Genomic DNA, 26,026 nt, shown 5'->3' with positions numbered 1-26,026 from the left:
TCAGGTGGGGGTTGGGGCTCTCACACCCCCACCACCTGGCCAGGGGTTGGAGTTCTTATAGCCTTGCAGTCTGGCCGGGATTCAGGGCTGCGGAGAACCTGTCACCCAACCAGGGGTCAGGGCTCTCACAGACTCGCCACCCAGTTGGAGGTCAGGGCTGCTGAGAACCCACCGTCTGGCCAGCGGTTGGGGCTGCTGAGAACCCCATGCCCGGCCGGGGTCCACGCTGTGAGCAAGCCCGTGGCTGGCCAGCATTTTGTAACCCCCGCAACTGGGAATTGCGACCACCTGAGGGGTCACAACTCCCAGTTTGAGAACCATTGAGGTGTAAGGTATCACTACCGGAAACCAGGTTTCATACCATAACCTAACATCATTCATAAGAAACAGCCCAATGTTAATGGCACACACATGCCTACAATTGCTAGGGTACATGGCAGCCACTACCTTCGTGGTGCAAAATGCACACCTACATATGTACTGCCTAAGGGGTGGCTATCAACCATTTACAGGCCACAGGCACAGACTAAACAAAATACTAGTGATGCCAAACAGGGTCAAAGAATCCCTACTATGGTGGACTCAACCCACCAACATGATGACAGGGATCCCATTCTCACGGACCACCTTTGGTTATGATTACCATGGGATGCATCGTTCCTGGGCTGGGGAGCACGCTTACAGAACCATATGATCCAGGGCTGGTGGTCAAAAACCGAAACAGGGTTACACATAAACCTCAGAGAGCTCTGAGCAGTCCACAACGTGTGTTCCCACTTCTACAAAACAAGACAATAAAAATAATGACAGACAATATCACATGAATGTTTTATATAAATCAGCAGGGAGGAGTATATCCCACTCCCTATGCATTGAAGCAATGAAACTCTGGAATTGTTGTATCCTACACAACATCAATATATCATCAGCGTACTTACCAGGAAGTCAGAACATCATGGTAGATACCCTCAGCAGACAGTTCAGTCAAAACCATGAGTGGGAGTTAGACAACGGAGCCCTGCAAAACATTTTTCAACACTGGAGTCACCCAATCATAGACCTCTTCACCACAGCACAAAATCGCAAATGCCCTTACTTCAGCTTGTGAGCAAGGCTGGGAGCAGTATCGATAGGGGATGCTTTCCTCCTCAACTGGAGTGTAGACCTCCTTTACGCATTCCCACCCATCCCAGTGGTACCCAGTCATCCAAAAAATACACAGAGACAGGGCAAAGCTAATAATGATAGCGCCCACATGGCCCAGACAAACCTGGTACTCTTACCTACTTCTGATGTTGGTACACACACCGATCACTCTCCCACTTTGCAACGACCTCCTATCCAAGGACAATGGGCGGATTCTCCATCCAGATCTACAGAAACTTCACCTAACAGCCTGGTTCTTAACTGGTTCCATCAAGAAGAACTAGACTGCTCAGAACCAGTTAAGCACATATTTATTAAATAGCAGGAAACCTACAACACGGAATACTTACCTTCAGAAATGGCGTAGACTCAGCTTGTGGTGCAAAGGTAAACACATCGCTGCCACATTCTCACCGATCCCAATGGTACTGGACTATATCCTAGAATTACAAAAATCAGGTTTACCAATTAGCTCACTCAAAATCCATCTAGCAGCCATATCGCCTTCTACCAGAACATTGATGACAAGACACTGTTCACACATCCAACAATGAAATGTTTCATCATGGGCATCCAAAATATATACCCAGAGACACGCACTCCAAAAATATAATGGGATCTAAACCTAGTTCTGTGAATCATCACCAACCCCCCATTTGAGCCTTTAGCAACATGCTCACGTCTATGAAGGTGTCATTCCTAGTGATCATCACATCGGACCATTGTGTGGGAGAAATTGGGGTGCTCATGGCAGATCCCCCCTACACAGTTTTCCACAAGGACAAAGTCACACTCAGACCCCAGCTTTTCATATAAATCAACCAATTCACTTACCCACATTCTTCCCAAAACCCATGATAACACACAAGATGCCAGATTGCATGCATTGGACATCAGTCACGCAATAGCTTTCTACCTAGATAGGACAAAACCTTCTAAACCCTTTGTATCCATCGCAGAACGATCTAAAGGTACTGCCATCTCCACTCAGAGATTATCAAAGTGAATATCAGGTTGCATCCATTCATGCTACAAACAGAAAAACATACAAGTTCCTCACAGGATCAAAACACACTGTACCAGAGCATGTCCACATTTACAACATTTCTCAATGACGTACCAATTATAGATATATGCAGAGAAGCAACTTCGGCCTCGGTGCATATGTTTACAAAACATTACGCCATTGATCAGGCATCCAGAATGGATGCACCAATAGGCTTAATAGTACTGTCATCTATTCAACACAATGACTCTGAAGTCCCTTCCACCAAATATGGGGCACTGCTCTAGCATCACCTAGAGTGGAGCACCCACAGGGATGTCACTCGAAGAAGAAGAGAAGGTACTAACCCTGTGCAGTAACTGAGGTTATTCGAGATGTGTGGCCCTGTGGGTGCTCCACTACCCATCCTCCCCCCTCTACTTCAGAATTCAAGCAAGGGACTCTATAGTAAAGAAGGAACAGAGGTGATAGGTGCCCAAAAGAGGTGCTAATGATGCCGCGAGATGGGGACCACATGTGCATGAGCCGGACAAGCACTGCTGTCAGAAATCTCTGATTGACGATGCTAGGACACGCCAATACCTAGAGTGGAGCACCCACAGGGACACATCTTTTGAAGAATCTCAGTTACTGCACACGGTGAGTAACCCTCTCTTGTGCATATGCTGTTTTGGGGTAATAATTACAAGTTATATACATGAATGTTTGTGTACATAATATTTTGTTGGTGCAGGTTAGGCATTGAATATTTAGCTAATTTGATATTTATGGTAACATTTTTTACAGTACATTAACATTTTATTTCTGAGTGGAATGGATAGCTATGGGAGTTGGACATTGACAGGATATGCCTCATTTCACCTATACATCACTGGTTTACATTTGTTTGACGAGTAGCAACACAAATTTTATCACCAGGTAATGAGGCAGTCACTCAGGGACCATCGGCTCCCCTGGATGATTTCAAGGTGCATCAAGAGCTCCTCAAGAGGGTGGCTTCCAACTTGAGGTTGGATGCGGAGGAGGTAAAGGAGGCATCAGACAGTCTCCTTAATGTCCTGGCAGCGACTGCTCCAGCCCAGGTTGTCCTCCGCGTGCATGAGGGGATATTAAAGATAGGGAAGGCCCTGTAGCAGACCTCTTCATCGGTGGCCCCAACCGCTAAGGGGGCCGAAAAGAAATATGTCCCAGCCAAAGGATTTGAGTAACTTTTCACCCACACCTCTCCCGGTACCCTGGTGGTAGATGCTGCCAACTAGCGGGATAGGCAGGGACAGCCCAGTTCCATGCCCAAAAATAAAGACAACAAGAAATTGGACTTGTTCGGGAGAAAGGTTTATTCGACGACAAGTCTGCAGTGTTGAATTGCCAATTAGTAGGCTCTCCTGGGCAGGTACAATTTCACTCTCTGGGACTCTCTAAAGCTTTGCCCCAGGACCAGGTGCTGGACTTTAGCACCAACCTGGAGGAGGGTATTATGGTGGCCACAGCAGGAGTCTGATGACAGCAGGAGTTTTCGGAACCATGCTGCATGCACAGGTGCTCATGGCTGCAATCCTCAGGTCTGTCCCAGGAGATCCAACAGTCCATCCGGGACCTCCTCTTCAACAGGTCGGCTCTGTTTTTGGACCAGACGGATACAAAGTTACGTAGTCTGAAAGACTCAAGGGCCACGCTCTGCTCCTTGGGTCTTTATACACCACAGGCCTCAAAGTGCCAGTTCTGTCCTCAGAGCCAGCAACAGCAGAGATACCAGCCACAGAGGTTCATGTCCTACAGACAAAGGGACAGAAATAGCAGGTCCAGGAGACGTCAACCAACACCAGGGTCCACCTCAGCCCCCCAGCAAGGGTCGTCTAGGCGATCCAGTAATCAAAGGCGGTCATTTTGAAGATGCGCCTGAGGATGGCATTCCAACCTGTTCCCTGAATTCTCCCCCACCCCTTCCAATCCCTTCTTGAACCACCTAGCTCCCTTCCTGTCTTAACGGGCCAAGGTCACTTTGGACCGCTGGGTCACTGGCATAGTTTCAGCAGGCTATGCCCTCCAGTTTGCTTCTGTCCCTCCCAACAACCCTCCCTCCCCATTCCTATTCAGGGATCCCTCTTATGAGCAACTCCTCATGCAAGAGGTAGAGACCCTTCTCAGCCTGGGGGCTGTAGAAGGGGTTCCCCCGGACATGAGTGGGAAAGGGTTTTACTTGCGGTACTTCCTCATCCCCAAAGTGAAAGGGGGTCTAAGGCCTATACTAGACCTGCATCATCTTAAGCATCTTCATATCTCAAGAGACTGAAATTTCACATGGTCTCCCTTTTCTCCATCATGCTCTCCCTGGATCCAGGAGACTGATATACCACCCTCGACCTAAAGGATGCATACTTCCATATTTCTATTTTCTCCAGCCGCAAATCTTTCCTCTGTTTCATGGTGGCTGGCTCCTACTATGATTTTGCAGCATTGCCTTTTGGCTTTTCCTTGGCCCCAAGGGTTTTTATGAGATGTACGGTGGTAGTCATGGCACACCTGAGGTGCAAGGAGGTCAAAATTTTCCCCTAACTGGATGATTGGCTAATCAGGAGCAGGTCCAGGGCCCAGGTCCAGAACAGTGTAAATCTGACATGCGCCACCTGCTGCTGGGCCTGCTAATAAATGAGCAGAAGTCCACATTAACTCCAGTGCAGCACATAGAGTTCATCGGGGTGGTCCTGGACGCTTCTCAAGCCAGAGCTTTCCTGCTCCAGCCATGCTTCGAGGTGATGTCTGCACTGTCTGCAGCTGTTAGGCCACATGGCGGCCTGCACTTACATGGTGAGACTGGCTCAGCTAAGACTCAGATCACTTCAGTCATGGCTCACCTTAGTTTATGCCCCAAGCAGACATTCCCTGGACCCGGTGGTCACAGTCGCCCCCCCCCACCCCATGTCCTGGCCACACTAGACTGGTGGCGGAGCCCCCAGGCAGTGTTGAGGGGTGTGCTGTTCGAGGAGCTAGTCCCCTCAGTCACTCTGGTCTCGGACGCCTCGGACTTAGGGTGGGGTGGCCATATTGGAGCCAAACTCGGCACTCAAGGGGTCTGGTTGAGGGAGGAGAGGGGCATGCACATCAATATGAGAGAGTTACAGGTTATTCGCCTAGCCTATGGAGTGTTCCTCCACTTTATTGTGGGCAAGGTGGTGCAGGTACTGACAGACAATACAGCGGCCATGTATTACATCAACAGACAAGGGTGAGCCCATTCCTCAGCCCTCTGCAAAGAAGCAATTTGTCTGTGGGACCTGGCGGTGAGGCACAATTCTCACGTAATAGCCTCTCACCTACCTGGAGTGAGGAACAACAAGATGGACTACCTCAGCAGGTCGTTCTTACCCCGCCACGACTGGTTGCTTCATCCAGAGGTAATCTCTATGCTTTTCCAAAGGTGGAGCTCTCCATAGCTGGCCCTGTTTGCGTCAGCATGGAACAGGAAATGCCTGCAGTTCTGCTTCCTCCGTAGTCTGGAGTCTGGGTCACTCTCCTACGCCTTCCTTCTGCAGTGGTCAGGGTACTTCATCTACACGTTTCTGCCCATTCCTCTTCTTCACAAAGTCCTGCTGAAAATCAAGAGGGATAAGGTGGACGTTATCTTAATTGTACCAGCCTGGCTGCACCAGCACTTGTTCAGCGTGCTGTTGGACCTATCAATTGTCTCCCCGCTGGAGCTACTGAGATGGCATGATCTCCTGTCCCAGGACTGCAGTCACTTGCTACACCCAAACCTGGACTCCCTACACTCGCATAGTTTGGAGGAGGAGAGGAGGTGGCACATGGTACATGTTAGATGGGCATTAGCATTCTACATCGAGCACAGAAGACCATTCTGGGGATCGACGCAACTCTTCGTCACGGAGGCTGATCAGATGAAAGGTTTACCTGTTTCTGCCCAGTGCATCTCATCATGGATAACTTCCTGCATTCAGTTCTACTATGAGCAAGCGAAGGTGCCTCTTCTGGGGATAATTACAGTCCACTCAGCCAAAGCTCAAGCTTCATCCACAGCCTTCCTAGCGAGAGTGCCTGTGCGAGACATCTGCAGGGCTACCACTTGGTCATCTGTACACACCTTCACGTCCCGCTATGCCATCATCCAGCAGGTGAGGAACGAAGCAGGCTTCGGCAGAGCGGTGCTGCAGGTAGCCCATCTGTGACTCCCACCCACCTCCAAGATATTGCGTGTGAGTCATCTAAAATAGAATGTACATGAGCAAGCACTTGAAGGAGAAAAGACGGTTACTTACCTTGTAACTGTTGTTCTTTGAGATGTGTTTCTCATGTCCATTCCATGACCCACTCCCCGTCCCCGCTGCTGGAGTTGGCGGCAAGAAGGAACTGAGGGGGTGTAGGGCCGTTAGCGCCTCATATACTGCAGCAAGTACCTGGCGCTCCAGAGGGTGCTGGAGCCAGCCCTATGGGTACTCATAAAGGGAAAAAAAGTTACAGTAACTGTGCACAGAGGCGTGCACGCACCTAGAATGATATGGACATGAACAACACATCTCGAAGAACAACAGTTACAAGGTAAGTAACAGTCTTTTCAGGGGTCCTGTGTTTAGTTATCTATTCTGCTATAGACTCCCAATATGACCTAAGGTAAGTTACTTAAGGCTAGATTTTAAAAGATATTTAGACACATATCTGCATATTTTGGTGACTAAATACCTTTAAAAATCTTGCCCTTAGGCAATGGGGATAATAGTACTTCCCTGCCTCATGCGGGTGTTGTGACGTTATATTCCTCAACGTTTGTGAGGTGCTCTGATTCTACAGTAATGGGAGCAATATGAATACATTAGATACATACCGAGAAATGGACATAACAAAGTAACCATATAACCTTATTATAAACCTCCCCTCTTTCTTCTCTTCTTCTCCCTATTTTTTCCTCTGATTGAATCTTGTGTAAAATAAGATTATAAGCTTCTCAGGGCAGGGACAGTCTTTTATTTGTTCTATCAAGTAGTGAACATGCTCTGAGCACTGTACCATAATTGGTGATAATGGCAGAGAGAGGAAGTGATAGAAAACAACTTTCTTTTAAGGTTTCTGTGTGTGGCTTTATCACAGTCTGGTTGGAGTTTGGGGGTGCAATCCAGACCAGTGAGGGATTGTCACCTCCTGCTCTCTAATCCTGGGTGCCTTGCAATGCCTCACACCATGTAGATCCCAACCTGGGCTGTTCACAGGCAGCCTACCAGCATCCAGGTCACACTCTTCATGTCTGTGTATAGCTGTGTCTGACCCCAGCAGCTTGCCAGCAACACACCAGTCATACTCTGGCTTCTCCCAGCCTTGGTTACAACCAGCAAGATGACTCCACTACATTCCTAGTCCTGTATTTTCCCAAAACCACGTGCCCTGACGTTTCCAGCCGTCACCTGGACAGCTCAGAGAAATAATAAGGTTTGATGCTCTTGTAAAGAGAAAACTACATCACAGCTTATTAATTTAGCTGGGGTAAATACACCCTTCCTTTAAACTTGGCACTGAATTAGTTTATAGTAAAATAAAACACATTTATTAGCAATAGGACACAAATTAAGTGATCATACATCAGAGGAATAAAGTTAGGGTTACAAGCAAATAAAAGAGAAAACAAGTGTCTACAAGTCTAAAACTTAATTTAGCAAGATACAAGGTTCTTTCACCCGTCATTCTTCTTCCCAGCCATGGTGGACTTTCCCTCGTCCAGGACATTCTACGGAAATAAAAGTTGTTGGCTTCCCTTGTCGTCTTAAGTGAAAGATCTGTACCTAAGCATTTTCTCACCTCTATTCAGTTCCAGACACTTCAGCTCCCTCCCCACAACTCCCCATCTTTCTCAGCTTGCAAGAACTCTGTTCCTTTATACCTGTCTAGTGATGGATGGCAAAGATTATATTTGCTTATATTTTCCAAAGTTCAATTAACTTGTTTCAAGAGGCAGGATAACCTTATGCTGTTCTTCCCTTCCTGTGGGCTTCATACCCTCCTGTATGATTTCTATGCAAAAGGGGGTTTCCATTGTTTCTGATTTCACCAGGCTTAATTTATATAGGAGACAAGCTGTAACATTCCCTTCTTTCTGGGCAGACTGTGCAGCCTAATATCATTGAGTAGTCATAAATTCCTTACATAGTGTTAATACATACATTTCACAATGATACAAATCACCAGTGTGTCATTAGCTTTCAGAAAAGACTTCACTCAGTACATGCTTATAATACAGTAATATTGTATACAATCAGTTTTAATTGCTTCTCACTCCAAGTTCAGACCCCCGTCTTTATAGACCAGCAAGTCTTTGAAATGGATTCTTCTGAGGATTACCCCTCAAAGTAAAGTTTATTCAAGCTCTGAGGAAGGCATGCTCCATGCTCTTTCTTCCCCACTTGTTTGCCGAAATGCAAAATTGTTCTATGTCCTGCCATCTCCTCCCCCAACTATCTTGATAGTCCTGTTTCTGCTTATATATAAATATGTACCTTTATTGGTTTTGCCTGAATATTGGGCTGATCAGAAAATCAAATACACTGTCCTTTGTCTAAGACAGACCTGTTTAACAGCTCCTTCTGATATACCTGGTTTATACACTCTTTGTCATGATTCCAGCAGTGGTTTACCGGTGGGGGGGGGGCAAGTGCAAGGCCCGCGGCCACCAGCCTGGAGTGAAAGGCGCAGGCCCATCCGAAAATGTATGTAGAGTGTGAACACAGGGGTGCTTAGTGTTACAGGCTTGCAATATTATAATTGTGCCATTTCATCATTAATAAACCATAATTTGAAGAGACAATTAAAAGGTCAATTCTCTTCATTTAGATGATGTACATGTAGGTATTTAAATATGAACTCTGCTGCATTTAGCCTTACTCAGTCACCTCATTCAGGGTCACTGTATTATTTACCTTATATTCATCTCCGTGGCAGGCATCAGCTATTACAATGGTGATCATTCTCTAGAGCAAGAATGACAGTCAATTAATGTCAATTAGATTGCAGAATGGTGTGAGGATCTCATTCTCACCAAAGTCTGACTGCAAGTGCTGTCTGTCATCACATCTTTGATGCTTTCATGTTGAATAAGATCCAATAGCAAGAGTCCAGCTTGCTTCAGAATCAATCTTTCCTCTCATATGTTAGCACAACAATTGGACAAGCTAGGCATGCTGCTTTTTAAACACTGAAAAACATCCTTGTTTACCTCTCTATTGGCACTGTAGTGGTCTTTTGAAATGACAATGAAAGTTTAACTTACTTACAATGATACGTTTAAAAAACGTATTTAGTGATTAATTTTTAATATTCCTCTTGCTATTTAGAAGAAAAATTGAGTCTCTGACATATCCTTCAGATATTAATGTAGATTTTTTTCACATGAGGAGCTGTGGAAAAAAATATGTATTGCCTGACACAGTGAATTAATGAGGCAGCCTTTAGTACTAGATCTTCATTTCTGGGAGTTGGTTCACATGCCAACTCTTCATTTAAGTGACTAATAATCATTATAAAGTTACAGTTTTAAAAGTGTAGAGATTAGAAAGTCCAGCCTTTCAGCCTGAATATCTTGTGGAGAGAGAAGGCTTCACTATCTTCTTCCCTTTATGAGCAATTTAAAGATTTCTTTCATGTAGAACTTTAAATTCTCTCGGGAATCATCAGATAGTATTTCCAAAAGATTGTAAATGGAATTAGATTGTCTCAATGAAAGACAAAAAATTTGCTTTAATTTTACTGACTTTTGAATTCTTGCCAGGATCCCCCCTCTAGATGACGTGTTCACTTTGGGTGTGCAAGCTCAGAATTTAAGAATAGCAACATTCATTGGAGTTGTGTGTATGGCCTGCATACATCCTTGTGTCTCACTGCCAAACATATAGTAGAACCTTTGAGTTACAAACACCAGAGTTACGAACTGACCAGTCAACCACACACACTATTTGGAACCCGAAGTATGCAATGAGGCATCAGCAGAGACGACAAAAAATGCAAATACACTACAGTGTTTTGTTAAACATAAACTACTAAAAAAAATAAAAGGAAAGTTTAAAAAACATTGACATGGTAAGGAAACTGTTCCTGTGCTTGTTTCATTTAAATTAAGATAGTTAAAAGCAGCATTTTTCTTCTGTGTAGTAAAGTTTCAAAGCTGTACTGAGTCAATGTTCAGTTGTATACTTTTGAAACAACAACCATAACATTTACTTCAAAGTTACGAATATTTCAAAGTTACGAACAACCTCCATTCCTGAGGTGTTTGTAACTCTGAGATTCTACTGTATATGAATAGCACAGTCCCAATTGCCATTCATTTCCTTCTAGCTGCCACAGGCAATGAATAGGAACAAAGTAGTTTGCGTAACTAAGGTCGACTGCTTCTGCGCACTGTTTACACTGCGCTGAGCCATTCCTGTGGGCTCAGCACTACGCTACTTGAGGGGGTGGACTTATTGAGTCGACTTCCGGATCGATTGAGCGGGTCTTACTGACCGCTCAATCGATCCTGATACATCGATCTGGTGGCGGCAATTTTGTCGTCATCAGTGTAAACGTAGCCTCAGTGATATCCTTTGTTTCTTCCATCAATCCCCTTCCACCTACCCGTTTTCTTTGAGAAAATGTAGCACTTAGACACATCTAGTTGTGCTACCAAATGTTCCATTATAAACCCATGTTCCCAGTTGCTTTATAACGGCCAAATTTTAATCATTTGGATTGAAGTTTTCATGTTTGCTCTCTGCCTGGGCTGGTTTTTTTTTTTTTTTTTTTTTTTTTTTTAAGTTTCAGCAAAATATATACAACCATTTCTGAGTATGAGGCTAGACAATAACAGTTTTGTCAGAATTGTTTTTCCCAACTATTTTTATTTTTGTGAAGAACTCTAGCATCTCTGTGCTTTGGAACCAGGATTTGAGATTTGATGGAAGGATTAAATATGCCAAATCTATATGCTTGACAAGGCTGACTGTAGTCACTAGATCACATTTCTGTCCAGAGTCAGGAAAAGTCATCAGTATTCTTGATTTCCAGCATTCCTCTGCTGTCTACCAAATAGTTATCAATTTTGTTCCATGTGATGGAATTTTTTTTCATTTTGTTTTCTTAAAAGCTTTGGAAATTTCATACAAAAACTTTTAAAAATAATATTAAGGCTGCAAAATTGAGAATTCAAAAATTAAGAATATTCACTAAACCTCTCAAAACACCATAAACAATTTTCCTCCTTCCTATTCTGCAATGTCAGGAAAAACCTAAGCAAAAAAGAAAATTGGCCTTACAGTCCTTGGAAATCAACAAATTCAGATCTTGTCAACCCAACTTTTGAATTGAGAAAGCATCTTTTTACACATAAGTATGTTGGTATCAGTAATGACAGAGAAAAAGTAATGATAACAGAGTTTTAGCAACTGGTACTTTTATAAAATTAGTTGTGTTTGCCAAGAGCTTTTAAAAGGGGCCTTATGTAGCCATAACATTGTCTCAAAAGGGAATAATTTCTGTTTAAATTGGTTCCTCAGGGTGGTAATTAGTTTGTGGGTGGTACACAATTTTGCCTTTGAGGTTTAACTCCCCTCAAGAAAGATGTTTGAGTTCTTAAGCCAAGAAAAGGGAGTTAAATGCTGTGGAAGTTGAATAATTCTCTTTTTAGTAAGTTTGAAAACTTATAAACCTATAAATTTTTAGCTCTAGGGTGAAGAAATATCTTACAAAGCTGTGAGTAAAGGTAAAATGAAAAACAAACTTATTTTAGGTCACATAGCTCAATCTACAGGAAGCATTGGCAGGGGGATGGACCAAATAACCTAAATAAGTCTTTTTTCCATTGCTGTCTGCCAAAAGTAAACATTAACTGATTCACACAGATTTTGCTTGTACAAACTTTGGTAGAGGCCTCAGTGGCAAATAATTTGTTAGGGGTTGATGTTGCGGCAACATGAGATAACTCCATACTCTGTTTGCTGGCATGCAAGGCCACTAGAGGCCAGTGAAGTCCAAAGAAGTGGGTGCTGTTGATGGCAAGTCGGGGGTCACTAAAGTAATGGTAATGTGTTTATAGATTCCTACAATATGGAACTTTGATGGAAGTAAGCTACCCCCAAAGCAGAAACCCTGAGGGTAACACTGCCTGCTCTCTGCTGATGTAAATTCTCCTGAGCAGCACTGAACTTATGGTTGCTAGGACGTGTACTTTAAACCACCCAGCACCATTTTTTGTTTTTCAGAATCTAGTCTCTATAGTCTAGGATACTATACACAAGACCTTTAAAATACATTTTTGTTGTATTTGTTCTTTGTTTATTATGCCTTCTCAACAGTTTGAAATACCATTTATTGATCAACAGATTTGTCCTGTCCATTTTGGTAAAAAATATTGCCCCTTTGTTTTCCCCTAGATAACATTTCTGTTTACTTTCTTGTTTGTGAAGAGTTGTCATCAGTGATTTTGGCATAACTCTAGAAATCAGATTTGTTACTTAACTTAAATCTCTCAGTTAGTGACAGTTTGAATTTAAAAGAAAGTAAGTTGAAAATGTTCAGAAGCGTTAAAGACAGTCAGAACATATGGCTAGCCCACTCTGACCTACACTTGGTTTTCTCTAGAGACTTATGAATTGGTTAATAAAATGTTACTGGTTCAAATTGAACTACACATTTTTTTACCAAATAGCTGAGCTGCTTTAAACTTCACAAAACTTCAAAATATTGGAAATTATGTAGTTTCATCCTTAAATGTGAACTATGCAGGCTGTTACTCTGTTTAAAGCAACAGATTATAGAGGTTTTAAAAGTGGCTACTGCATATAATCAGAATATACTTTTTTGTCTGTTATCTCATTTGTGGCTCATGGCATCCTAGCTTCAGGGATTTACCGGTAGTAACTGTAGTGGGATGAGTGAAAAAGAATGGAACTATTGTTATGAACTGCCCATCCCCCATCACCCCAGACTACAATAGGATCTAAATATATGATCCTAGGCTACAGTTACAGCAAGTAAGTAAAATATCACTCCCTGCTTAGTGGTCCAGTGAGGTGTACCGGCTATAATCAGATTAACCTTTTCCTCTGTCTAGTCTGTCACCATTCCCCAACATAGGAGGGCTGCCAACTTTCTAATTGCAGAAAACAGGACCCCCTGCCCTGCCTCTTCCCTCACGAACCCCCACTTCCTGCTCCATCCATCCCCTGAAGGCCCTGCCCCTGCTCACTTCTTTACTTCTCACCCCCCATTGCTCTTCTCTGCCCCCTTCCTCTGTGCTCGATCCTCTCCACTTTCCCCTTCCTCTCCCCCCAGCAGGCTCCCTCTGCTCCGGGGCTGGAACAGGAGCTGCAGTCTGATGTGGAGCCTGCTGCCTGCCTGCCCACAAGATGCAAGTGGGAGGCGGTCTCGGCTGAGCAGGGGTGGCGCAGATAGATGACCTGGCACTTCCTCCCACCGGCGGTAACCGGACTTTTGGTGTCTGGTCAGTGCATCTGACCAGATACTGCTAGGGCCTCTTTTTGATTGGACTTTCCAGTTGGAAACAAGGCACGTGGCAACCCTACACACCACACTGAGAAACTCTTAACACACTTCTATATAATCTTAGCCAGAGGTAGACAATAGGCAGACTGCGAGCCAAATCCAGACCGCTAGACACTCTTGAGTGGACCCCGAAATCTTTTTATTTACTTATTATCAGTGTTGTTGTTTTATTTTCTCTGGAGTCTGGACCTTGACTATACCTTGACCAAGAAATTTAGACCTTGACAAAAAATAATTGACTACCTTTTCTCTAGGCTCTGCATGACAGACACATACACAACATGTCCATGTCCAGACATGCTCCACCATGGCTCCCCTTACTGCTGGAAAACAGGAAACACATACTACAAAGATAAACATTAAAAACAAGAATGGTAAAGGTACCTCACCCCACGGACAGGAGCATCTAAGGGTGTGGCCCATATGGGGGCTTTCCAGTCCCCTAACACTATAGAAGCTTGAATTCTGAAATTTCTTGATTTTGCAAGTTTAATTTTCACAATTAAAGTTACTTATCATAGGGGTTTTTTGTAATATGTTCATTTTCTTTTTTTATTTAAAAGCAGTTTTAAAATAAAGGCTCTTCAAAATATATGAACCACTCTTGTAAGTCAGATCTTCTGTATAACTAGAATTTATTTCTTTTGTTTGTTTTAATGGTTTATCATTCATTCTGCATGACTTGCTCATTGAATTGAAATGCATATGTTCCTGTGTTTCAGATTGGAGAATTTGTTTATCTGGTGGAGGGGACATGTGGCATACCTTTGCCTTCAGGCTTGCTTCCAATGGATAGTCCAAATGTTTTGCACATTAGCAGCACCTTAAAAGGTATAGTAAATGAAGGGGGGGGGGGAAATGAAATAGGAAAAACATTATCCTTGTATAATACATTGAGCTCTCTGGCATTTAGGGGAAGGAAAATAAATACAGAAGGGAAGATGAGCCATTTTACAGTGGAAAGAGCCTTCGAAAGACGTTGCAAAACAAAATTGATTTTAAAATTGTTCCTTTAGTCATATGGGTTTTACAATTCTTTTTTTTTTTTTTTTGGTGCCCAGAGCTTTTTCAAATTAGAGGCTGCTTGTGACTCTATTAACCTGGTATGTCTCTTCAGGTAAACTAGAATTATTTTTCAGCTTGGCCATATCAATATTTTTCATAGCTACTCTCCAAGATGCCTCAATCCTGTAGTACTGCAGCTGTAGTTTGACACTATTGGAACCAGTACAAGCATCTTTTGCTTGTCTTAGAACTTTACTAGATATGAAATATTGACACTTTGTATGCACATTTGTTATGTCCTGGTGTGGTCTGACACCTATGTTTCTTTGAGCACAGTAAACTAGAGCCAAAGTGGTGTCAACTGGATGTTTCAGAAATATTTCAATCAAAGAAATATGTATGGCTCCTACTTAGAGTTCCTTATGGCTTGTCTACATGATGTGTTATTGTCTACCAGCTGGAGTGCAAATGTTAGTGTGCACCAGTGGGTCTCTCACTAACTGGCCTGGGGGACCCTGTTGGTGTGCACTAAAAGTTCGCTAGTGCATGTTAACATAGTCCCATTTCAAACAATACTATGTCAACAAGCACTAGGGAACTTTAATGGGTAGGGTCTTCATGGACAGTTAATTTGATATGCTGATGTACACTAGAATTTATACTGTTACACTCTCATGCACCATGTAGACAAGCTCTTGCTTATGTGTATGCAGCATTGCATCTTTGATGTTTCATTACACCCTTAATTTAGCTTTTGGATCTAAAGGCCAGTTCTGGAGAGCAATCCTGCAACTTTGTTCAATTAGTATTGTCCAAATCCGTCTCCTTCAGGAGTTGTTGCTGCTGGTTAATGAGCTGGGAATATATGGAGGCAATAGTCAGAGAAGGAAAGGTTATTTACCTAGAAACTGTAATCCTTTGAGTAATTGTCTCTACAGCTCTTTGTTCACAGAATATAGATCTACACAGCAAATCATCTGAAGCAGTGAAAGTTACTAGGGAAGTGACCTTTCTTTCATGGGTTGTGATTCAGACACACTCCTGCCTGACCATTTAATGAGGTCTGAACAGCTCTGTCAGTATGGGACTATTTCTCATGTGGATAATATGCCTCCAAGAGATTCTGGGAGACAAGACATCTTTAAATATAGTGCAATCAAAGAGAAATATAGCCTTTATTAGATCAATTTAGGAAAGATAAAATGTAACTATCTGTTTAACCACCTCTAATCCATAGGTTTGGGCCCATCTCTCTTTAAAATACATATTTTAAAAAAAATATACTCCATTTTTTGTGAAGAAAAACTGGCAGCTTGGGCTGTAAACTCCTGAGATGATGCCATCTAATTACAGCAAGGAGTATTTTTTTCTGCTGCTTTTGGAAGTGTGTTAATCATCACCCAGTACTTGTTCTACAACAGTTTCAGCCATAGATAATTGAAGACCTCTTCACACCATATGAACTTTATGGCTTACATGAGCTATGCTGAAATCTTCTTTCCTCTGGGCAGTTATCTAAAGAATTTTCTCTCTCACTCAATGTCTCTAAATGAATCCCAGTTATATTCCTGATTATAATATATAAAAATTGAAATAAAAGGGAGAAATAAGGGGAAAGTCATATCATGTCACAATATCAATGACTGTGTTCCTGTTAGGTATCTTTTTTTTATTATTATTTTTAGATTTAGACTACTGTAGCCCCTCAAAGTGAGACATCTGTAGCATGGAGAGCTGAGTTTCAGAATGATATTGTCATTATGTTAGCAGTAATGTATAACATTTATACTGTGCTCTAAGCTTTTACTGGTATTTTCTGCCCAATGCAAGTTCCTGCCATGTTAATAACTTGTGAGTTATTCAATTCAGAATTATGTGTTTGAACAGTTTATGCCTCAGCCATTTTAAAGCACATCAGGCTGAAACTTGAAATACTGATGCACAAGTGGGATGCAAATGCTAAAACACCTCTAAGCTGTGAACTCTAATGTATGGCTCTGTGATATTCATTTCTCTGAGATTACAAGATTTTCCTCCATCATTCTTCCAGGAGCTCACTTCCTTCTTGCTTGTGTCTTTCATTCATCTCAGTGCCATTATTGACCATGCATTATCAAAACATCTGTCTTGGTTAGTATTCCATCAGGAGCTGTTCCTGCTCTCTGCTGTTCATTGTGGTGATGGAACTTAGGTGAAGCCTGGAGCAGCAGTGAAGAGGCACACAACAACCATAAAACCCACTCTGCTATGGAGCTAGCCAGTACAGACCATGAGTGGTCTTGTGTTTAAAACCTGGAATGGGATGCCAGAGATCTGGGTTCCATTCCCAGCTCTAGCACAGATTTCCTCTGTAAACTTGAACAAGCTATTTAATCTTGCTGTGTCTCATTTCCTCTCTCAAATGAGAATAAAACTCCCTTTCTCCTAGTCTTACCTAGTTAGATTGTAAAACTTTTGTGTTAAGGGGATTGCCCCTTATTACGTGTTTGTACTGTGCTGCCACAGAGAGGCCTCAATTTTACCTAAGGGCTCTGGGTGCCAGGGTAATATAAATAGGTGGATTACCTCACTCTCCAAGATGTCTTCCCACTATAGATATGTTCCACTGGAGAGAGAGAGAGAAGTGGACTGATCTCAGTAACTAACACACAGCTTTGGAATTCACTTTCAGAAGATTCTGAATCCATCACAAATTTTACTCCCTTCACATCAGAATCCTATTTCTTTGACCTCACCTTTTGATCAGAACAACACTTACAGAGGAGAGGAGGGTGATAGGAACAGTTCTGATTGGGGAGGATAGGTAGAAAGATGTATAAATTCACTGTGGTTTACTTATAATTTGTAAGGATCTCTGGCACCCCAGTGATGAGGGTAGTATTAAAGCTTCAGTAGATTGTTGATAATTATTCCTCCCATAAATGTAATTAGATGAAAAGAAAATTAGTTAAAATATACCTTTTTGTTTATTACGAATAGCAACTGTCACTTTGGATTTCAGTCTGTGTTTTCAGTCCTTTTTCCTGCTTATAAGTTATAATTAGTCTAAAACTCAAAACATTATAGCAAAGCCTATAATATTACATTAAAGGCATTGAATTTAATATATTTGCTTGTCCTCTGGCCTACTTAATAAAAAAGGCATACAACTGTAATGGCAGCTGACAAATGGCCTTGTTTATGGCAGGTCACCGTGGGGTACAGCCAGTTCTGTGCTTGAAATGTGGCCTGACTGATACTCTCGAAGAAAAGCTGAAGATCCCATTGATCAATGAAGCTAGGGAGAAGGCTCTGGCCATTGCAGCACAGCAGCAGATGTCAGCTCTTGAACATGAGCGAAGAAGGGTCACAGGGACGTTGGAGAGCAGCAGTGTTCGAGTTGCAGTTGCAGCCTTAGGGCTGTCCAGAATTGAGGTAAAAAAATACAGTAAATCTTGAAGAATATTATATAACTTCTCTTGATTTATGAGACTGGGTTTGTTAAATTTCAGAAAGTGTGATTAAATGGATAAAGAAGTTACGGCTTTTTCATGCACAGAATAGTCCAGAAAGATTTTGTTTGCTTTCTGAGACATCCCAACTATTTTCAACTTAAGTTACTGGGTTTTTTACCCCACTGTAAAGTAATCCTATCATTGTGAAATTTTTACTAGAGTAAAAGTAAAAAACCAACTTCCCCACCAAAAACACTGACATCAGATTTCAGCTCAGTTAGTCTGTGCTGTTTGATACTTCTCTGAAAATGTGACAGTAAAAGTTTCCATACTCCATGTAACAGATCTAATTATTGGTATCCTTTTCTTTGAATTTGTAATATTTTCCTTTTCTTTGCTCCATTACCATGAGCTACTGTTTAACCATAAGCACATTCAAATAGGATTCGTAAGAAAAATATACTACCACAAGGAAAGCAGGTAGGATAGATCTGCTGTCAAGAGACTCTAACCTCCTTCCATGCTAAATGTTACCAAACTGCATTTATCTATGAATAACATAGACATGTACAGGGTATTTGTCACATTTGTGTACTGACATCTCAGCAAGAACACCACAGCATTTTTTAAAAGTAAATTCTTCTAATTAGTGAACTGTAATTTAGATCTTCTAGCCTTATAGTGATAGACTCAAGTTCAATCCTGTTTAGCTGAACAAAGAGAAGGCTAAGAGGTGATTTGATTACAGTCTGTAAGTATCTACATAGGGAACTAATATTTGATAATGGGCTCTTCAGTTTATCAAAAAACGGTATAACATGGTTCAATGGCTGGAAGCTGAAGCTAGACAAATTCAAACTGAAATTAAGGCATACATTTGTAACAGTGAGAGCAATTAACTATTGGAACAATTGACCCAAGACTTGTGGTGGATTCTCTGTCATTGACAATGTGTGAAGCAAGATTGGATGTTTTTTCTAAAAGATATGCTCTAGGAATTATTTCAGAGAAGCTCTGTGGCCTGTGTTGTACAGGAGGCCAGACTAGATGATCACAATGGTTCCTTCTGGCCGTGGAATCTATCAATCTATAACTTCAAGACATTCCATCAGGAATTTGAACATTTCTATTGTAGTAGTGTTACTAAACTTGTAGAGACCTAGAGAATGATTTGTTAATTTTTTAAAAAAATCAAATTTTAGTATGTGAGTAAGCCCATAATATTTGTAATACCACTGAACATACAAACACATTCCATTATGAAAATAAAATATAGCCGTATATTCTTCATGGCCCAGACTCTGGGCTGTATATTTTAGTGCCCTCTGAATCTTGAGCCATCTGACCACACGGTAGGTCCCTGGGCAGCTCTCTGTTATGCCAGCTGTATAGCCATACCCTGTTTTCCCTGGATGTGGCCTCAGTGTTCTGAGGTAGAGGGTAGCACAGACGTTGCTACAGCAGCCTTCTACCACTAGAGGATTCCCCTATACAAGGGAAATCCTCTACTTAGCCGTTAAATTGGCTGTAACACTGCTTTGTGCTGCCAGAACAGTGCAAAGCAGTCTTAATGGGGCTGACAATCCTGCCTTTTACATAATATCTAATTGAATAGGTTAAACATTGGCTCGGGAATTGTGGTCTGCTCCCCTGTGTTTGAAAAAAGTAAATGAGAAAAATACCACATAATACTAAAGAAAATTAAACTGTTACGTGTGTGTGAATGTATGGATTGTGGTGAGGAATGGTGTTCAAAGACAACTCCCACTCCTAGGTCCCCAGGGATATTGCCCAATATCCTTGTATCTCTTTCTTGCACACACTCGCTTTGTAAAGATTTCTTTTAAACAATATATTGCAAATTAATATATAAAATAAGAATAATATACTCTTTATACATCCATTTACAATGTGTTCCTTACCATGGGGTGGAATCCTGACTGTAGAACTCTTATGGATGTCAGGGGGCCAGAATATACATCCATGGTATCTAGCCTCAAGTTTCTTCCTCTAGGATGCTAGCTAATCACTTGCTGGGTTGACAGTTTTGGAGTGTTCCAAACATAATGCTTGTGTACCTTTTAATACAGACTGTAAACAGAATCTGCTGTACTGAAACATGAGCTCTGGATTTAGTCAGGACTGGGAATATAGAGAGAGTTAGTATAGTGTCTTATACCAATAGTCATGCTAACACCTAATGAGAGTTCTAATAGAATTTGAATCTTAGAGTGGTTGATTAGAGTCAAGATTAGGTGTCAATATTCAATGGTGAGATATCAAGATATTTGAAATGTCATATATGAGAATCAATAATAAAAACTGAAATGACTATAATATGCAGAGAGAGCCCTTTTCCTTGTGCAGGAAATATTCTTTTTGTCAAATATAACTTCAAGACAAGTGTCATGGAGCTTAGCTTTGATTGATGCAGAAGATATTTATTTAACAGATTAAAACCAATATATTTCTGCATTTGGTAAACCATTGTAAAGTTTAAACTCCGAAAAGCGATCATAATAAAGTCTGTCATAAATTCACATTTATTGTTCACATAAAAACAGTTCATAGTGTAGAAATTATGGCAGAGTTTATTGAAGAAGCTTTTGAGTAGAGTTATGTTTTACAATTTAGCCTGAAGCTCAAGGGCTACATTCTGGTTTGATGACTAAATTGCCTGAAAAATCTGTGGTTTGGTAAATTTATATAGATTTGTGAAGTCCTTTAGAAAGAATTTTATAGATTAGTGTATAAGTAAAGAAGCTTTTGAAACAGATCTAATTACACAAATGAAAAGAAGGATAGGTGCTATCAAGATTATTATTGCTTACCAACTCTACTTTGGTACCTGTAAAATGAAATTATGTAGATCTTTATTCTTAGTAATGTTTGTGTTAGCCTTTTATTTTGTACTTCTGTTAAAGAGCACAGTTTTTAACCGAAGAACTTGTGCTTGGGAGTCAGAGTAAAAAATGCAGGTTCATTACTGTACAGTATGTGACCTTAGCCCCTCTATTTTTGGACCATTTTCCTAAAATTCTGCTGGTAGTTATTTCTTCTTGTCATACAAAGAGCAGCTTATGCTGAGTCTCTGAAAATTGTGTTTATTAGAAGAATAATGTGTCTATATTTCTCTCCAGTGAAACACTGATTATTTATTTATTCCATTGTGCTGCTGCCCAAAGGCTCTAAATCAGGATTGGCACAACATTGTGTTAGGCAGTGTGCAAACAAAGAATAGGAAGACTCATTCCCTAACCCTTAGCGCTTGGAATCAATGAAAACAGAAACAAAAAATGGGTGGGAGGAAAGTAATATAACATACAAGTAAATGATTGAGGTGATGATTAGGATACACCTGGTTAATTATGTGAGTGTGCTTTTATTAATGGTGAGTGAGGGAAAATGGTAGGAGGGGGAAGTTCATGTAAACAAAGATAACAGGAGGAAAGGAAGGGCATTGAAGAGAGAGGAAAGAATAGAGCGGAGCAGGGCAGGTTGGAAGAATGAGGCTGCCAGAGAAGGGACTATGATGAATGAAGGAAGCAAGAGATTGGGGTAAAAAAGTAAAAATAAAAATCAGTGAACAGAACAAAATTTCCAGAATCCATAGTGTAAAATGTACTCCATTGTCATCACCGGTTCTGAGAGTTGTGTGGGTCTGGAAATGGGGGAAGGGGTCCCAACATGGATCATTCCCTGCCTTGCATCTGCACTACTGCCCTAGGTCTTGCCCCTAGTGGTGGGGACAGATGTGTGGTGGTCTCTGTCCCCAGTGATTGGCTGAGCCTTTCCTCCTCCTAGCCCATATAACTATGTGAAAAGGGTTCTTGGAACCCAATGCTTGATTAGGTCCTACCTGAATGAAGTAATGGTGGGGACCCGATTGAGGCTCTCCTCTCCTCCAGCTTCCGCTGTGTTGGAGTCTCTGTTACTGGGGCTTTCAGCTCTTTCTCTTGAGGATGCTGGGTTTTTGGAACCTGGTGCCTTGGGATGGTGTGGATGAGCATTTACACGCAGCTCGAGTTCTGATCTAGGGAGGTGAACAAGAAGCTCTATGTTGGTCTTCACCCTGGCTCACCACTGCTCTGCTGCCCTGGCTCAGTTCACTGTGGGATGGAAGCACTGCTGTATCCCCATCCAGCAATCATGTGACTCCAGGAGGGAAGTATCTAGGATTTGGTGCATATTAAACAGTCAATTTTTAAACAACAACAAAAGAGCTCTTGGGTCAAATTTTTGTCTCAGTTGCATTTTTGGAAATGAGATCATAATTGGGTCCAAAATCTTTTTGTCCCAGTACTCAGTGTCTATCTTCTATCAAAGTGAAAGGGTATCATTATGTATTGTTTATACTGTCTTTTTTAGAAAAGGATCCTAGAATTTTTCATAACTAATTGCAGGCTACACACATAGAATCATACAATCATAGAAGATTATGGTTGGAGGGAACCTCAGGAGGTCATCTAGTCCAACACCCTGCTCAAAGCAGGACCAGCCCCAACTAAATCATCCCAGCCAGGGCTTTGTCAAGCTGCACCTTAAGAACCTCCAAGGATGGAGATTCCGCCCCCCCCCCCCCCAGGTAACCCATTCCAGTGCTCCACCAACTTCTAGTGAAAAAGTTTTTCCTAATATCCAACCTAGACCTGCACCACTGCAACTTGAGACCATTGCTCCTAGTTCTGCCATCTACTACCATTGAGAAGAGCCTTGTTCCATCCTCCCTGGAACCCCTTTCAGGTAGTTAAAGGCAGCTATCAAATCCTCCCTCGTTCTTCTCTTCTTCAGACTAAATAAGCCTAGTTCCCTCAGCCTCGCCTCATAAGTCATGTGCTCCTGCCCCCTAATCATTTTCGTTGCCATCCGCTGGACTCTTTCCAATTTGTCCACATCCTTTTTGTAGTGGGGGCACCAAAATTGGACACAGTATTCCAAATGAGGCCTCACCAGTGCTGAATAGAGGGGAATAATCACTTCCCTCGATCTACTGGCCATGTAGAAGCCTAATATGCCGTTAGCCTTCTTGGCAATAAGGGCACATTGTTGACTCATATCCAGCTTCTTATCCATTGTAACTCCCAGGTCCTTTTCTGCAGAACTGCTGCCTAGCCAGTTGGTCCCCAGTCTGTAGCTGTGCATGGGATTCTTCCGTCCTAAGTGCAGGACTCTGCACTTATCCTTGTTGAACCTCATCAGATTTCTTTTGACCCAATCCTCTAATTTTTCTAAGTCACTCTGTATCCTATCCCTCCAGTGTATCTACCACTCCCCCTAGCTTAGTGTCATCTGCAAACTTGCTGAGGGTGCAATCCACACCATCCTTGAGATCATTAATGAAGACGTTGAACAAAATCGGCCTCAGCACCGACCCCTGGGGCACTCCGCTTGTTATAGGCTGCCAACTAGACATCGAGACGTTGATCACTACCTGTTGAGCTCGATGATCTAGCCAGCTTTCTGTTCATCTTATAGTCCATTCATCCAAACCATACTACTTTAACTTGCTGTTAAAAATACTGTGGGAGACCGTATCTAAAGCTTTGCTAAAGCCAAGGTATATCACGTCCACCACTTTCCCCACATCCACAGAGCCAGTCATTTCATCATAGCAGGCAATCAGGTTGGTCAGACATAACTTGCCCTTGGTGAATCCATGCTGACTGTTCCTGATCACCTTCCTCTCTTCCAAGTGCCTTAAAATGGATTCCTTGAGGACCTGATCCATGATTTTTCCTAGGACTGAAGTGAGGCTGACCACATATAACCCCAAATAAACTACATAGATTTCAATACATCATTCAGGCAGCATCTGTTGATGTACAGTGAAAGAGGGTACAATGTCCCCATTTTGGAGAATATTTGAGCACAGAAAGTTGAGAGTCAGGGCATAAAGTTGTTTTATTAGAGAGGGGTTAGAAGTCATAGGCCGGAAGGAACAAATGGAGTTAAGATGAGATTTGAAAATAATCACTGAGGCAGTTAGGTCCAGGAAAGCTCCCACACTGCCTCAGTCACCTGTAGCAGAAGAATCTACAATGCAGAGAAAAGGGGAATGGGATACTTAGGGATCAAACAGGAAGGGCTGAATAGAAAAACTCAGAAAGACAAGGGGGAGCTAATCTTCAGAGAATATTAATAAATTAATGAAGTCTGATGCTTGTAACAGCCTAATTTTCTAACTGCTCATACTGCAAACTCATCCTGGGAACTGAAAGTCAATTATGTTCTTCACCAGTAATAAAAATTTCACATTTTGGAACATCATTAACAGTTATGTTGATGCATGAGCTAGAATAAAATCTGCCTCACTCTCGTACAGTGGCTGTACAGTGAAAGCTGGAGTAAATATTAGTAGAACCTTTGTGTTGATCACTAAATAAGCAGATATGATTTGGAATACACACAAAAGGAACTGATCTGTTGAATGACAAGGTACTTTTTTTCACCATTTCAGTGTTAACTACACCTTTGGCCCACTTCTACTCTTTCTTGAGAGCACCTACTTAAAAATTTCAGGCTTCCTAGCCATCACCTCTCTTGAGCAAAGACTTGCATCAATCTGGCTTTCAAAACGGGGGGCTTAGGCTTGCAGTCCCTGTACACTTCACTCTGATTTCCCCAACAGGTGTGACTGGGTCCAACAGCTGTGGCTAACCTTTCTCCAGGGGAAACAACTAATTACCAACAAGCCACCACAAAGGCCCTAGCGAAATATATTTATTCTTAGGGTAAAAGCATTACAGAGTAAACATATAAAAATCTTCCTATGTGCATGCTAAAAACTTATCAGAGATCTCCCATCAGTCTTATGGGGCACAAATAAGCCAAGGTCTTTGCAACCCCTCCACAAGGGTTGGGTCCTTGGGCAGAAGGTCCTGGATCAAAAGAAGGCCTTGTGTTTGTTTAAACTCAGTCTTTTTATATTAAAAGCATCTTCTTTGTCCATTGGTCTCTGGTAACTTTCTGGAGTTGCTTACAGTTTCAATGACTAGCCTTAATCAGCCACCTAATGTTTTTAGTTCCTGGAGGAGTTGTGGTAACCTTCCCCTCCTGGAGTTGCATATTGTCTTTGGCCAACAATGATGCATAAGCCATTCACAAACTTAATACAGTATGTTCCCCCAAAGATATTGCATGCTGTTGCAATCTGTTACACCTTCTACGTAGTTTTTTCTGAACACAGCTGTACTTTAAATCAACAAGTTTTTAAAAAATAAAAGATATTGGTCTAAGTATGATAATCAAAATGTTTACCACTTTTAATAATGTTTGGCAAGGATGCAGGAGAAGTTTGCCAATTTCACATCTCATGTCAGAGCCACAACAGCTATGTTTTTCTCATATTTAAAAATAGGGGAGAAGTGTGAGGATGGATCCCCTCCTCCCATCCCCCCCCCCCCCCCAAAAAAAAACATGCTTATGAAAATCATGATATATTTCTCCAAGAGCAGTACAGTTTATCTCTATATGTTCAGAAGTTCCACTGAAAATTTTGCTACCAAATAGTTGTATTACTACTACATTTACCTAGGTTCCTCCAATTATATTGAATTTCTGACTACAGTATTGGACAATCCTCTGATACCAATAGCATCCAAACTATGTTTGCCAATTTGTTATCCAAATACCTCATAGATTTGGAGCCAGAATAAACTGATGGATTTATTTATTCAACTCTGTGACTCCTGTCACAAACAATAAAGATGTGCACTCTTATTCCAAGCTATCTCATTGATTTAAAAATAATACCAATTCTGCTCTGGGACAGGCTACCTGGAATGAGTTATCGCTAATATCACACGAGTGATTTGTTTCAACTGTTGAATTTTGAAGGTAGTGTCAGTGTATTCCCAGCCCCAAATAAAAGATAGAAGTAGATAATGAAGTCATCCAATAT

At 41.7% G+C, this 26,026-nt stretch overlaps 1 protein-coding gene and 1 long non-coding RNA gene across 2 annotated transcripts in view; one reads left to right on the top strand and one right to left on the bottom strand.

Annotated features, from left to right (window-relative positions):
* Positions 1–18,192, top strand: part of LOC137150972 (cilia- and flagella-associated protein 47-like) — a 294,207-nt gene extending 276,015 nt beyond the window's left edge. Inside the window, exons 43-44 of the mRNA XM_067545101.1 lie at positions 14,410–14,518; positions 17,880–18,192. Coding sequence (XP_067401202.1) covers positions 14,410–14,518; positions 17,880–18,130 — 360 coding nt within the window. The 3' untranslated portion in view covers positions 18,131–18,192. The remainder of the gene's footprint in view (positions 1–14,409; positions 14,519–17,879) is intronic.
* LOC137150974 (uncharacterized) lies at positions 3,517–9,355 on the bottom strand. Its single transcript, XR_010919133.1, has 3 exons — positions 6,062–9,355; positions 5,471–5,742; positions 3,517–3,925 (listed from the first exon to the last, which is right to left on the bottom strand). It is a non-coding gene; the product is annotated as an uncharacterized lncRNA (long non-coding RNA).
* Positions 18,193–26,026: the final 7,834 nt, after the last annotated feature.

This window comes from Emydura macquarii, unplaced genomic scaffold (genome assembly GCF_026122565.2).
Source record: "Emydura macquarii macquarii isolate MOO-44397 ecotype Brisbane River unplaced genomic scaffold, CSIRO-AGI_Emac_v2 contig_1043, whole genome shotgun sequence".
NCBI lineage: Eukaryota > Metazoa > Chordata > Testudines > Chelidae > Emydura > Emydura macquarii.
Note: the sequence above shows the minus strand (reverse complement) of the source record. Positions and strands in the feature narration are given on the sequence as shown.